The sequence below is a fragment of the Rhododendron vialii genome, chromosome 1a (assembly GCF_030253575.1).
Source record: "Rhododendron vialii isolate Sample 1 chromosome 1a, ASM3025357v1".
NCBI classification, from domain to species: Eukaryota; Viridiplantae; Streptophyta; class Magnoliopsida; order Ericales; family Ericaceae; genus Rhododendron; species Rhododendron vialii.
The window spans coordinates 36,129,390-36,144,592 of NC_080557.1; the positions used below are offsets into that span (position 1 = coordinate 36,129,390).

General features: G+C 38.3%; 1 protein-coding gene across 1 annotated transcript; it reads left to right on the top strand.

The window, feature by feature from the left end:
• Positions 1–6,950: 6,950 nt before the first annotated feature.
• On the top strand, positions 6,951–14,451 carry LOC131318560 (casein kinase 1-like protein HD16). The gene is made up of 16 exons (XM_058348424.1): positions 6,951–7,726; positions 8,566–8,694; positions 8,797–8,870; positions 8,965–9,034; positions 9,116–9,171; positions 9,332–9,403; positions 9,557–9,651; positions 9,745–9,811; positions 9,889–10,018; positions 10,124–10,342; positions 10,437–10,579; positions 11,006–11,180; positions 11,335–11,425; positions 12,872–13,029; positions 13,465–13,653; positions 14,123–14,451. Exons 1-16 carry the CDS (start codon positions 7,265–7,267, stop codon positions 14,180–14,182), a joined length of 2,190 nt encoding a protein of 729 aa, XP_058204407.1. The 5' UTR covers positions 6,951–7,264; the 3' UTR covers positions 14,183–14,451.
• The last annotated feature ends 752 nt before the right edge of the window (positions 14,452–15,203 follow it).

Genomic DNA, 15,203 nt, shown 5'->3' on the forward strand with positions numbered 1-15,203 from the left:
TTTGATACTATTGTGAATTGGAAAGAAAACAAAAAGAAGTAGGAAAAAAATGAAGAAATAAAAGAAATGGGGGGGCGCATTCCGCAATATTGTGGACTGAGAGGGGAAAAAAAAAAGAAAAGGTAGAACAAAAATGTAGAAATAAAAATGATTTCATAATATTGTGAATTGGAAAGAAAACAAAAAGAACTAGGAAAAAAATGAAGAAATAAAGGTAAAAGGGGGGCGCGGATGTGAGGCCTCCGAGGAATCAAACTTGCCATGCCTAGAACTTTCGCAACTTGCAGTGACAAGCAACACCAACTTGCCAAGCAGCTAACTTATGATGGTATTGAAAACTCTTTTAGATTTATATCTAACTTTAGTTTTTTTTTTTGTTGCCCAAGCCCGAAAGCTTGCGGAGCTTACCCTGGGGCCAGCCTTGCAGTTGTCGCACACAGTGCTTGGAGCTATAAAGCTCCTTGTATTTGAACTAAAAGTTTACTAAACGATATTAAGCTATTTCCGAACTAAAACCACGATTATGCTTGACTTTTAATGTCGAGTACTTCGGGTTCAAGATTGTCTACGTCTTGACCTCGAGTTGTTAGAAAGAAATGGTTAAAACCGCTAAGTCACGGGTGGTTTAATCCCCTCAACCTTGCTGCCTTTTTATCTTAGTTTAAACCTCATTTCTAGTATTTTTATAAGAGTATTTCACTTTTCAAAGAAAAACCAACAGTTGGTCGTCTAAACGCCACAAACCTCACATAAAGCCTACAATCTGAACTAGCTATATTCGAGTTCCATATGGTACGATCTCGTCTTACCGAGTTATTCTGCAAACGACTAGAAAACCCTATGCTGACTAGACATCCAAGAGTACTATCATCCGTCGTAAGCAAAATCTCTTTGTGATGCTTAAAATTACATACTTTTTATTGTGCGTGAACCATTGGGTATTATTACTCCTTTCACTCGCAAATATGGTGCAATATTCCATTTTGGAATGTCCCAGGAATATTGTAAATTTTGAAAAGATTACAAAATACTTGGAAGAGAGGTGGTTCATCAAATCCACTAATTTTTTGGTTTAGTTGATTGCTGGATGGTAATTGATTACCATTCAAACAATTTCCCCCTCTGTGAATTGATTAACTAGATGTTAGTAGCTTCGTCTTCTTCTTCTTCTTCTTTTATTTAAAAATTTCACTTATTGAACTCGCATAATTTTATGTAATTTTGATAAGGGGTGGGATTGCATTACCTGGAATACTCGATAATGGAAGCAGTACGCATAATGCTGTAGTTAGTCAAAGTTTGAATGAATTTCGTCAATAAGTGCCTTTAGGCACGGGCAAGACGCTAGTACAATAATCCTAGCCAATTGTTTGCCTATCTAGGCCCATTTAAATGATTGATTTCTGGACTTTTATGCTATACTCAAGGCTCATTAGAGTAATTAGTATGAGTTTGGATGGACATTTTACGGACCTTTTGACTCATTTCTTTTGTTGTTGTTTTCTCTAAATTTTTATAAGATTTGGGACAAATTTTTATATCATATTTTTTATTTCGACGAGAGGAATCAAAAAAATAAAAAGATCTAGACCAAATTGAACAAAAATTTATAAGATTTGGGACAAATTTTTATAGTATCATATTTTTCATCTCGACGAAAGAAATCAAAAAAATAAAAAGATTTAAACCAAATTGAACAAAAATCGTACTATAAGACAACGAAAAAGACCCAAAAACTTACTTCTTGTCTTCTAAAAGTGCACTTGGTGGTAATGGTCCCTTCTCCTAATTGGTGAGGCCAAAAACTGTCTTCGGTATGTCATCTTTCCACCACCACTACCTCTACAACCACCGTTATCTCTTCATTACTTTCGATCGCTATAACACTATCACGACCGTTATCTCTTCATTACTTTCGATTGCTATAACTACCAATCTCTTCACTATCACGACTAAGAGCAAGTTTATCAGTCGGTAGCTATACTATCTCGTGAACAGTTTACAATTCTATTTTACCTATCAACATTTTCTTTCACAACTACACCAATACTATTTATTTTACCTAACACCAATTAAAATATATATTTTTTCCCCTCCTTTCATCAAAACCCAAATTGCAAATTGGGAGAGAGAGAGAGAGAGAGAGAGAGAGAGAGAGAGAGAGAGAAAAAGGGGAGGAAAAAGAATAGAAAATTGGAAAGCTGATGAACAGTGCCACGGTAAAGGTACTGACGAACTGTTCATAGATGTTTTTTACCTCCCCTTTTAGAGAATCTGGTGCAGCTCCCTTTTAGACTTTTTCCTAGTCAAAGTAGCTAATTTTGCATTTTGCCTGTGCTGGTGTTGATGCTCTAAGAGCATGTACACTAGATTAGGAAAAATAGCATCTTAGGTATTTTACCTAAGAAAAAAACCCAAAATAAACATTGCACCAAGTTAGCAATAACTCCTTTTAAGAGCAATTTTACGGTCAAGGTAAAAAAGCTTTTTATTTATTTTAGCTTGTCAAAATAAGAAATTGCTTTGCACCAGAGTAGCAAAACAAAGAGGTAAAATAGCTCTCGGTGGTTTGGCTCTATATTAATACCTTGGAACTATTCATGGGTTATTCTATTAAACAATAATTATTTCTCTCTCTTCCTCTCTCTCCCTCTCCACAATGGAGCTCTAGTACAGGATGAATAGTAAATTTTTATAGTATTTTATAAGAATAGAGATGGTAATAGAGATGATTGGTGTATGGTTGAGAGAGATTTGGGTAGGTAAAATGAAAAAAGTAGACTGTTGAGTAGCTAAAATACACAACTATTGGTGTACATGCTCTAAGATTAGGTAAAATAAATTTTGCAATAGTGCTTAGGTAAATTTACCTAAAAACTATTCACCATTTATACATTTAATATTATTTTCTCTCTCTTCTAGTCTCTCTTTCTCTCCTCCAACAAAAAGAAGAATAGTAAAAAGAAAAGAAGAAAAAGAAAAAGAAAGTATTATTTTAATAGAGAATAGGTAAAATAAATAGTATTGGTGTAGTATTGAAAGAGATGTGGGTAGTTAAAAGAAAAAATGTACACTGTTCACTAGCAATTTTGGCTCAAATTTTACCTAATCTGATATACTTGCTCTAATAAAATCACCAGTACTTGTTATTGCCATCACTAGCACCACTTTTGTCGTCGCCATCCTTCGACCACCAACACCACTAATAAATCACCGGTACCTTTGCTATAACCACCACTCCACCGTCACTATTACCACCAACTGCACCGCAGCTGTCTTTCCATTATAACCATTGTCCTCTCTCCATCATCTCCCCACCATCTTTTATCACTATAACCTCCACATACGACTACACCACCACTCATCATCGTCATATTTTACCAACATGATCAGTCTTGTCAGTGGCATCCATCCATGACCATCATCCTTCTCCAACCGCCACTTGCCACAATCACCACTATCTCTCCACCATAATACTACATGAAGTTACTACCTCTCCACCACTGCCATCAGTATCATGACCGCCGTCTCTCCACCTTTGAGCCACATACAATCATCACATATCACATGTCTGCCCGACCTTAGTATCTGTAACGCCCCGAATTTTGGGTACGTTAAATAAAACATTTTATTGAAATAAAAGCTGAGTCCGGCTCTTTTATTACAACAAAAACATAAAAGGAGTACTTTTATTACAAACGGAAGGAAACTAAAGCTCCTAACTACAACTCCGCTTGTTCTTCCATCACAGCTAGCTCCTCGGCTCCGAAGGCTTCCAAGGTGTAAAGTTCACCCTGTTCGTCTATGAAGTCTGACATATTATACCGGTGTCGCCACCAATATAATAGGCCAGGGTCACCAAAAAGGCAACACCGTGAGCCATAAAGCTCAATAGAACTTATCCAAACCCTCTAACCCTTAACTTATGAACGTAAGAACATTATAACAACAATTCCACTTAGATCATGCATATAGTCCAACAAGTATTCTAATTGACATTCCTTACTTGACTAACGTTGTGTTCATTACTTAGACTCATCGTAGACCATGTTTTTACTTCACTTTCCTTTTTACCCAAAAACTCCTTTTTAACTCACCCAGCCTCGGTTCCGCCGTGCCGGTTTCCCGAGTATCCTCACAATGGTTCCGCCGCGCCGGGTTCCCATTGGCACACAACCGCATTGGCTCCGTACCGCGGATAACCAAGCACACACCCAACCTCGGTTCCGCCGCGCCGGTTTCCCGAGTATCTTGACAATGGTTCCGCCGCGCCGGGTTCCCATTGGCATACACACACACAACTCACATAATGCATCCAAAACCGGTCATTATGTAGTTTCAAAATATTTCCTCCCTCAGATACACATTTTTATCTTCGTTAACACACCCTAGGTGCCATGTCTCTATTCTCTTGGTTTTCGTGTCACGTTACATGCATAGACTCCGTGGTGTAGGACTTTCCACATAAACGAGCATTTATAAATTTCCAAAATGAATACAACAATATTATCCAACTCTTGACCACATAACATGCTTGAATCATAATAACAACATCATGCATCTCATACATTCTTAAACAAAGATAACCTTATCTACATAAGCTTAATGATCAAAGTTACTTTATACTTGGGATAGTAGGTAAAGATAACTACTTTACTTAGGAATAGGGATAAGAAATTTCTACTTTATACTTGGGGTGGACGATAAGAATATTCTACCGGGATGGAAGATAAGGAAATCCTACCGTGCTTCTTGGCAGTAGTAGTCGGCTAAGAAGATTCGGTCGTCGGTTTTGGATTTTGGCGGCGTAACGGCGTCGGTTTGCTTCGAAAGGAAAAGAGTTGTACTTTCTTTTCCTAAAAACAACTTTCTAACTAACTAAGCTACTTTAAAAGATCTAACGGTGGTTTTGGGAGGTGGTTTAGTGGTTTCTCTCAAGAACACTCAAGAACATAAGAAAACTAGAACTTTGAAAGCAAGAACTTTTAAAATTTCTAGAGAGAAGTTGGAGCAATGTTTGAAGGTGTGAGTTTAAGCTTGGAGTGAGCTTCTATTTATAGGCAAAGGCTTCTCCTCTCCCTCTCTCAACCGAATCTCTCTCTCTCTCTCTCTCTCTCTCTACATCTTTGATTTCTTTCACTTGTCAAGCTTGATTGAAAGCTTGATGGGTGAAGTTAAGGCTTGGTTGGAAGATCAATGGCTAAATGGTAGGCTTGCATGGCTACTTTGGTCCTTGGATTTGATCTTTGGAAGATATGTTGGAAAGGAGGAGACATGGGTACAAGATTCATGACTTAAACAATTGAAGTTTGTACAATGGAGGACAATAGAGTTAAGATTTGGCTAGGAAAAGAAATCACCAAGGATTTTGAAGTACTTTGGAAGACCAAGGTCTAGTACACATCAAATCCATCTTCTTCTTCCTTCCTCTTTCCCTCTCTCTCTCTCCCTCTCCCTCTCCCTCTTTCTCTCTCTCGGCCTCTCCCCTCTCTCTCTCCTCTTTCCTCTCTCTCTCTCTCCCATGTACTAGCTATATACATATGTATATATATGTACTACAATGCAAGAATACAAATAAACAATAGGTACTTTTGTACAAAAGGGCAATTTAGTCTTTAAAGGGTCAAGATTTCCCCAATAAACAATTAAAAGGTACGAGTACTTTAATTAATATAATAATGTACTTTTGTACTCCTGGGAATCTTAACAAAACATTAGTTTAATGGGTTAAGTACTTTGTTTGAAGGATGAGCCTATTACCCAATGGATAATAAAACCCCTAACGGTTATTAACCAAAGGATAATAAGGTACTAGTACTTTAATTACTAAACTAAGTTTTTTGAAAAAGACTACATGTCCTTTTTGAAAATACACATGTGATATATATATATATATATATATATATATGTACTTACCAAATAAAATAAAGGAAAGACTTTTGTCCAATGGGTAAAGATTACCCTAATGGTTATTGTCCAATGGTCCAAAGTTACTTGGGTACTTTTATTAGAAAAAATAATCAAAAGTACTTTTCAAATGTCATTTCTTTAAAAGATCAAAGTACTTGTTCAAATCTTTCAAAATCCTTTTAAAATAAAGAATTGGGTTTCTATTATCCAATGGATAATAGTTCCCCTAACATTTATCGTCCAAAGGGTAAAGAATATAACCAAAACAATAAAAGAAAATTATAAAACAATTTCTAGTCTAGGGTTTGAAAAGATTCAAAAGGTTCAAGATGAGCAAAATGGTCAATTTACGGTTAGGGATAAGTAACTAGGTGACTTCCTAGTTTGGTTACTCCATCAAGCCGGTTAGAAGCTAACTAGGCTTGCTAAGTAGGGCATATAAGTCAAGAAACGATCTTTGAGGGGCTAAAGTGCGATTAGGGTTTCTAGTCGAGAAATACGATGATAAGGCGATCGATTGCTTAAATACAAACCACAAGGAATCAAATAGAAAATCAACGAGCAATTAAGAGAAATTAAGAAATTTCAAATAACAACGAGATTTTTATTGAACGAAAAATCGGAGTTGTTACAGTATCTCTCGACCACCACATCGCCATCTGTCGCCATGACCACCTCCCACCGCTATGATCACCATCTCTTTACCACACCATCACACACGGTCAAACACTTCTCCACCATCACTTTACCACCACCAAATCACACTAGAAACACACACAGTGCATGTTTAAAAAAAAAAAACAAAAAACAATGAAGAAAAATAATATAATCGAAATTCATTCATTTTTATCATCACATTATGTATTTTTAATTCAGCTCTTGTTTTTCTATCATTCATAACATTCACGTTCAATTTTTAGCACTTAATTCTCAATTTCCATCACACATTTGCTCTTAGGTCATGAAAAAAGAAAATTGAAAACAAGATTTCTTTTTAGGTGGGAATTTGGAATGTTATTTGGGAAAATAAAAACCCACGCGCTCAAACACCGTGTCTGCTTTACATAGATATTTTCGATCTCTCTCTCTCTCTTCTTTATACGAACCCTACCGATCCAACTTCTGGCAAAATCCACCGCCCGTTGCCAGCATTTTCGTGCATATACGAGTGCACGTCTTCTTCGTTGTCCTGACCACATTTGACCCTCTCCAGTCCTCATCCGGTCATTAGGGTTTCAATCGGCTCGATTCCAAATCCAGGCGATGATTAGGGTTTCACAGCTCCGTTGAGGGGAAGTTATAGATAGATGATGGTCGGTTCGATCGAGTTTTGCATCTGTTGTATGGGTGTAGAATGCCGGAGTTGCGCAGCGGAGTACGCCGCGGCCGTGCTCCCGCAGTAGACAAGCGGCGGCGCAAGAGTCAGGCGGCGGAAACGAAAGCGGAGCACTTGGTTGGGAATTTCGTGAAGACTAGGGCGGCCGCAGCGAAAGAGGCGGCAGAAGCGAAGGCAAAGGCTAAGGCGGCAGACGTAGCTCCGCGCAGGGGCCGGGGTGCTAGGTTGTTGGTGGGGGCAGCTAAGAAGGGGAAGGGGAAAGAGGAGGAGGTGATTGTGGTGTCTGAGGGTACCAAGGTTGAAGGAGGAGAGAGAGAAGGTGGGTTTTTGCCTGAAGAGAAGGTTGAAGGAGGAGAAGGAGAAGGGGGAGAGGGTTTGATTGGGGGGAGAGAAAAAATCATGGGGGATGACAGTGGTGGTTTGAGTGCTAATAAAGTAACTGCGGAGGAAGAGGGCAGCACAGCCCCTTTCCCAGAGAAGGTATGATATTTCTCTCTGTCACTTGGTATATTTAGGAAAAATAATTCATGGTTTCTTGTGGTTATTGGTGAATGATTGCATGGGTTTTTTCGCAGGAGTTCATCTTAGGATATGGGAGAATTTGGATAGTTGCATGTGTTGTATTGACACCAACTGATTATGTATAGACATAGATTCATGGTTTAATGTGATTGTTGGTGAATGATTGCGTATGTGTTGTATTGGGTGTGTCTGTATGATGGGTTTTCTGCAGGAGTACCATACATACTTTGGAAGGCAGGTTTGTATAGGATGATTCAATTGTTGCATATGTTCCATACTCTGGAATGCATGTTTGTATAGGATAATTTTATTTGTTGTATTTGTTGTATTGAGTGTTATGCCAACCCTTATGCTGGAATACATAGTTAGGAATGCTGCTTTGTGTAGGAGTAGGATTTTGTTCTTTGGTTTGTTCTCTTTATGGCTTTATCCAGTAGGTTGACTATAAATGTTCTGGTGAAACTCCACTTTGAGGACTGCCACTAGTCTACCAGTGTAACTGTATCTTGCCATCACTTTTCCTTTGTTATTGGAATTCGTAAGTTGTTCTTGAGTGGTGATCATTTTTGTCTTCAAATGAATTCATTTCTTATCTTCGTTTATATGGTATCTTTTGTACAGATTTTTCAGCTTATTTTGGATTGCACATTTGTTGTTATCTTTTAAACAATTTGTATTTTCCTGGGTGGCTGAATTATTTCTTTTTGTGTTATAATGAACTTTTGAGAACATTTTGTGTCTGCCAACTTGAGATGAATTTATGAGAATTTTGTGCTTTTAATTTGTGGTAATTTTAGGTTCAAGTAGGAGGATCCCCAATGTATAAGATTGACAGGAAGTTAGGTAAAGGTGGCTTTGGCCAGGTCTTTGTGGGTCGCCGTGTTTCAGGTGGAAATGACCGCTCTACTGGTCCTGGGGCTACGGAGGTAATACTATGTTATCAATGCAAGCGATTCAGTTTTGTGAAATATGGGACTACAAAAAGAAACAAGGTTCTTAATTTTAGTTGACTTGTGTGCCTGTGCTAGGTGGCTTTGAAATTTGAGCACAGAAATAGCAAAGGCTGTAATTATGGCCCTCCATATGAGTGGCAAGTGTACAAGTAAGGATAATTAATTCTTTGGTTTGGTACTAATTTTGTGATATTACTATTTTATATCTTTCCGTGGTTAACTTGACATTTTCTGGGTGAACAGCACTCTTGGTGGCAGTCATGGAGTGCCTAGGGTGCACTACAAAGGAAAGCAAGGAGACTATTACGTTATGGTATGTTAAACAACTTCGTGCAGGTTTAATGTTTAGTATCTTTCAACTGTTAAACTTGTAACATCATCCATGTTTTTGCAGGTTATGGACATGCTAGGGCCGAGTTTGTGGGATGTGTGGAATACTTCAGGACAATCGTGAGTATCCTATCTTGTCAATACGAGAGCTTTCATTTTATACGATGTGTCTACATGTCTTTCAATCGTTCACATCCCAAAAACACACGCACCCTATCGCAGAATGTGCTGATGACCAATGCATAGCTCCATTTTTTGTTTCTAACCTATATCTGCACAGGATGTCTTCCGAAATGGTGGCATGTATTGCAGTCGAGTCTTTGTCAATCCTAGAGAAGATGCACTCAAGAGGGTATCATACCAAAAACTTTCATATTCTTGTCCTCCAATTCATTTACCAATATTGTCCTGGGTTTCTTCCCTAAACTGATGGTTCTGATGGATTATTCCTCTGGCTATTCTGGTTTTGTTTCATCTTTTCATGTATGTTTCCCATTGTGACCAGTTATGTGCATGGAGACGTAAAGCCAGAAAACTTTTTACTTGGCCAGCCAGGTACACCACAAGAGAAGAAGTTGTTTCTTGTGGACTTGGGCTTAGGTGGGTGAACACTTTTTGGGGCCCAACGTAATTTTTTATTTTAGATGCTACTGCATTCTTTGCTAATGTTCTCTATTAACACTTGAATTGCAGCGACAAAGTGGAGAGAGAGTTCTAATGGGCAGCATGTTGAGTATGATCAACGTCCCGATATGTTCAGGTGCCCTAGTTCTTGTGCTTTTGGGTTGTGCCGAAAACTCCTTTTCATTATCTAATATTTTGGTTAATATTGTTCAGAGGAACCGTACGATATGCTAGTGTTCATGCACACTTGGGAAGAACTGCCAGTAGAAGAGATGATCTAGAATCTCTTGCATATACACTCATTTTTCTTCACCGTGGCAGGCTTCCTTGGCAAGGGTATCAGGTGTTGTATAGCCTTTTGTTAATTGTTATTCTACATCTTTCCAGGCCCATGTAATTGTTGCTTGAGTTAGTTTGAAGATAAGAACTCAATGTTTTCATCTTTTAGGGTGATAATAAGTCATTCCTAGTTTGCAAGAAAAAGATGTCAACATCCCCGGAGATGCTGTGCTGCTTCTGCCCTGCACCCCTTAAACAATTTCTCGAAATTGTGGTGAACATGAAATTTGATGAAGAGCCTAACTATTCCAAGCTAATTTCTCTGTTTGAGGGATTGATTGGAGCAAATCCTGCAGGCAGGCCAATTAACACTGATGGCGCTCAAAAGGTAAATCACTGTAATCTTCTTGATTTGTAATATTGTCTTCTTTTCTTGGGTACTTTCTGGTTAGTAATTGGTCCTTTTTGTCAATCATTGGTAGATTATATATCAAGTAGGGCAAAAACGAAGTAGATTGAATGTTGAGGATGATGATGACGGCCTGCCTAAGAAGAAGGTCCGTTTAGGAGTCCCTGCCACACAGTGGGTTTCAATTTACAATGCCAGGATGCCTATGAAACAGAGGTAGGTTATGGTTTTTTTTTTTTGGGTACTTCATGGATGCCTTCATCGATGAAGTTTTTATGTTTCATCAAGAAATATTGTTTGCTTTGCATTTGTTTGGTTTAAGACTTCTGGGAAAATGTACTGGAGTGCATTGTGGTGGGATTGGAGTTTACTTTCCTGCAAAAGTATGCGAAGCCCTAGCAGCTCTACCGCTGTTAAATTTTTTTACTTGGGAATATATGTTAAACTTTGTTGAGAGGGTGCAAGTCCTTCCCCTTAGTTTGTTTCAAATTCAGGACGGGAAGCATTTTGATTTAAATGCTACTGTTTGTGGGCGGGTGTTTTGTTGCTTTGATTAATGCTACTCACCTATGATGATGATACCTTATATCATATTTTGCATTTCTTCCATCATTCCGTTGCCTAACTTTGTGCTGTTGTTAGGTACCATTATAACGTGGCAGATGCAAGACTGGCTCAACATGTAGAGAAAGGAAATGCAGATGGTTTGCTCATCAGTTGTGTAGCGTCTTGTTCCAATTTATGGGCACTTATTATGGATGCTGGAACTGGCTTCACTAACCAAGTGTATCAGCTATCACCTTTCTTCTTACACAAGGTGAATTTCTTTGTGCCATATTTGTTTTCCCGTGGATTTTCTTCTTTGTAGCATGTTTGAATTTCTTCACAAAGTGAATTTCTGTGTAGCATAGTTGTTTTTCTGTGGATGTAACAGTTTAACCCAAGAAGTTGTGTAATTGATGCCCCAACAGGAATGGATCATGGAACAGTGGGAAAAGAACTATTACATCAGTTCTATTGCTGGTGCTAACAATGGAAGCTCTCTTGTGGTTATGTCCAAAGGTATTTTGGCTTTGTCTTGAAGTTTTGGTTTCTATGGATTGCTCAATTCCATTCGTACGGAAATATATGCAATTTCGTTTATAATTGTCGATTGTAATGTATTATTGCCTGCATGATTAGTTTGTACTTTGATGCCATGTATTGTTTCAAACCTGCACTTATTGTGAATAGAATAATGTGTAGAATAAATGTTGCTCATTTGTTTACGTAGTGGGAGGCCAGTTTTCAGGATAGCCTGGATTCAATTCACGTTCTTGTGGCCTGGACTCATCTATGGTTGATGATTGCATGCTTTAAACATGGACATCTTGTTTTTCCCTGTTTAACTGGTTGTCTCGTAAAGTGTTGCATCACTGGATGTTAAGAACCCATTATTTTCGAGAATAATGTAAGAATGATTTTGGATGTGTCGTCGTTTAATGTACAAATCAGCCTAGCTTAGCTGAGTACATGGTGGTTCTAGGTTTTCGGATGAGAAGGTTGAGATTTGGCTTGATTTCTTAGTGTGCAATAGTGACACAAGAGTAGTGATGGAAGTGTTTGCATGAAGGATTCAAATTGAGGCTTAACAGGGAAGAGTTTTTTGTACTTTAATGCATCTGCATGTGCATTTGTGGATTTATAGACATGTTTGATTATATACTATTCCTAGAGTCTCAAATCTCTATGTGAATAGGACTTGTTATCTATTGACTATTTGGCGGGCCGGATTGCATATTTTCCACCTGCAGCAGGTTCGGCGGGGGACAAGTGATTGCCCTCCCTACCTGAATCAACGTGAATATGTTAAGTTGAGTACGTTAATGTTTTTATGTGTATTACTCAAGCTATGAATAAGCAAAACCAAGCTTGAGGCACTTGATTCATTTAACGGCTATGGTTGTGTCTCTGCTTAAGCACAATCATTTTATCCATGGAAGGGTTGACGTGGATAATACTACAGCACATTAGCACTGCGTGCTTTATCAGTTTTGATATTGCCAATTTTATTCGTTGATGATGGGCCCTTATAATTGATTGTTGACTGCTGCATTAAGACCTTTGTGTGCTAATTGATCTCGTGTGTTTATATGTATTGATTGTTGTGTCTACAGTTGAGGCCTGTATGTCTCTTTGTTCAGATGGTTCTGGTTCTTCTTCACACTCTAACCCCTTTAATAGGCTGAGCTTCCTGTCTTGTGCATTAATTTGAAGTGGCTATTTGATTATTGACTGCTGGGTATGGCTAATTGCTTTACATGTGTGCTTTTGTTATTCTGTGTTCTTTTTTCTATCTACAGCAGAACTTCATTTTACCTGTTGATTTGCTGAACACGTTTTGATATAAATCTCTGCTTGGTTCAAGCCAATGGTTTTGGAATTTCAGTTATTACATGTTATTAAGAATCTTCAGCTGCTAGGCTTCCATAGTTTCATTAATGGTGCAGCCATGATTAACTTTTGCAGGCACCCAATACAGTCAACAGTCCTATAAAGTTAGTGACTCCTTTCCCTTCAAGTGGATAAATAAGAAGTGGAGAGAAGGGTTTCATGTGACCTCCATGGCAACTGCCGGTACCCGATGGGCTGTTGTCATGTCTCGAAATGCTGGCTATAGTGATCAGGTTGAGCTTCTCTTCTTCAACTTTGTCTTTGTTTTCTCGTACATGTCATTCTTGAGCTTGACTTCTGAGTTGAGCCCTTTTGACTAATGCCTATTTACACAAAATATGAAGGGAGAGCTATCCATCCCACTCGAACCCAAGAATGGGTTCGTCTTACTGACAAAAAAAAAAAACTCATTTTTCTCTTTCAATCAAAAATTTTCCCCAAGTGAAAACTTATTATCTTGGTACACATGGTTCTTTCAGATATTTTTATTAGGGCCAACTTCAATTGGTATACTTTCTGGCGGTACTTGGAAAATGCTGTTTAGGTTAAATGTGCAATGAGGTCTTGCATCGATATCATGAACCTACCAGTGCACTTTTTCTTTAAACAAAAATACATTATCAGTTGATTGATTGTCTTCCTTTTCCTAACTGTCATTGGCTAAGTAGGTTGTTGAGCTTGATTTTCTTTATCCGAGCGAGGGCATCCACAAACGTTGGGATACTGGTTACCGTATTACATCAACAGCTGCTACTTGGGATCAAACAGCTCTTATCTTGAGCATACCAAGGCGCAAACCTGGTGATGAAACTCAAGAAACTTTGCGTACATCTCAGTTTCCAAGCACACATGTTAAGGTAAATAATACTTGTGGTTGCCATTCCTCTTGTGGTATCCTTGAATATTTTTTCAAAGTTGTTATGAGTATATGTTCCTGAACCTGGGAATGGATCTGATTATATGAGACTAAGAGTTCCTTCAACCGCCTATCTTTGTGATAGTGAACTCAGGTTTTATTCTGCTTCAAACACTGGGATGTGTTCCTTGAGGTAGAAATTCAACTGCAACATGAGTAAGCTGTCGGAAGAGTTTTTTGTTCTTATTTTGGTTTGATCGGGCCTAAACTGCCCTAGCAGTGGAAGAATTTAGTAATTAGCTTAGCCTTGTCCTGCTGATTTGTTTTGCTATAATTGTAGACGGTAGAGAAACTAGGTTTTTAACAGCTTAATGTCTGCCACTCCAGTACCGCTAATGTGGATATAGATGTATGTATTCTGTTTGTGACGTGGTTTGATTTTGATGACCCGGTTTTGCTTTCATGCGCAGGAAAAGTGGGCGAAGAATCTTTACCTTGCTTGCGTGTGCTATGGACGAACAGTGTCTTAATTCCTTTCTACATTAAAGCCACAAACCTGAAGCCGCTGTCTGTATTTCATCGTTTATTCACTTCTTTATTTTGTCCCAATAGGAATCATGAAGAAGAATTGTTGTTAGGTGTGTGAATCCGCTGAAACATTGTGCCTCTGTATACCTAATCTAATACTTTTGTTTTTGTTTGTGTAATTGTAGTTGAAGATAATGAGCAGCTATTCGTGTTTTTTTGTTTGTTGTTTTTACATTGGGAGCTAATAAATACTTGCAATTCGTTTCAATAATTTCTCGACCTGTCAAAATACTAGTTGGAATAGTTGCTTTAGGAGAAATGGCATTCTGCCAAGGCGAGCCAAGATATTCAGAGGAATGGTGCCAGTTTTGAAATGGAGGTTCAACATGCTCATTCCAGTTTCCAGAATCAAATTTTCAAATGTGTTAATGATGGACCCGCAAAAAAAGAGTGATTTGGTTGAAGGTTTTTGAAACAAGAAAATTTTTCACGGCTCTGCTATGAATAGTTGTTTACGGCACTACTCGCGGGAAGTAGGGGGCCTTGCTGTGTAGGAAGGTGCACAGCAGGTGCTATGCCCATTTCAGCAGTCCGTTTGTGTTTTGAAGCGTCCAGATTTAAATAAAAAATTCCCAAAATGACGCTTCAAATAAAAAATTCCCAAAATACCAATGGGTGAGTGAGAATGCGCACAGCACCTGCTGTGCAGTACGTTGCATGACAGCCTCCCGTTTCCCGAATCACGGCTATCCAAAAGTATTTTGGATGGTTGCAATTGATTGCTGTTGTAAAAAACTTTTTCGCGGCTGAGCCGTGAATAAGTTTCTTCCATTTGAAACTTGTAAACTTGATAGCTTAGCTACTTTTTTACTAGATATTATAAAGAAATCTTCAAATGTCTACACCCATTTCCACAAAAGAAGTAGAATTTACATGAAATGCTGAAAAAATTCTTATTTTCAGAAGCGATCTGGAAAACATTCTACAATCTGAGTTTAACGATTGAAATGAAGAGTCTCAAAG

What these genes read in the sequence shown, in the direction of transcription:
- LOC131318560 (XM_058348424.1), top strand. Translation starts at nt 7,265, where the DNA reads ATGCCGGAGTTGCGCAGCGGAGTACGCCGCGGCCGTGCTCCCGCAGTA. An exon ending in TATGAGTGGCAAGTGTACAA is followed by an intron (nt 8,871 to 8,964) that starts GTAAGGATAATT and finishes CTGGGTGAACAG; the next exon opens with CACTCTTGGTGGCAGTCATG. An exon ending in CAACGTCCCGATATGTTCAG is followed by an intron (nt 9,812 to 9,888) that starts GTGCCCTAGTTC and finishes AATATTGTTCAG; the next exon opens with AGGAACCGTACGATATGCTA.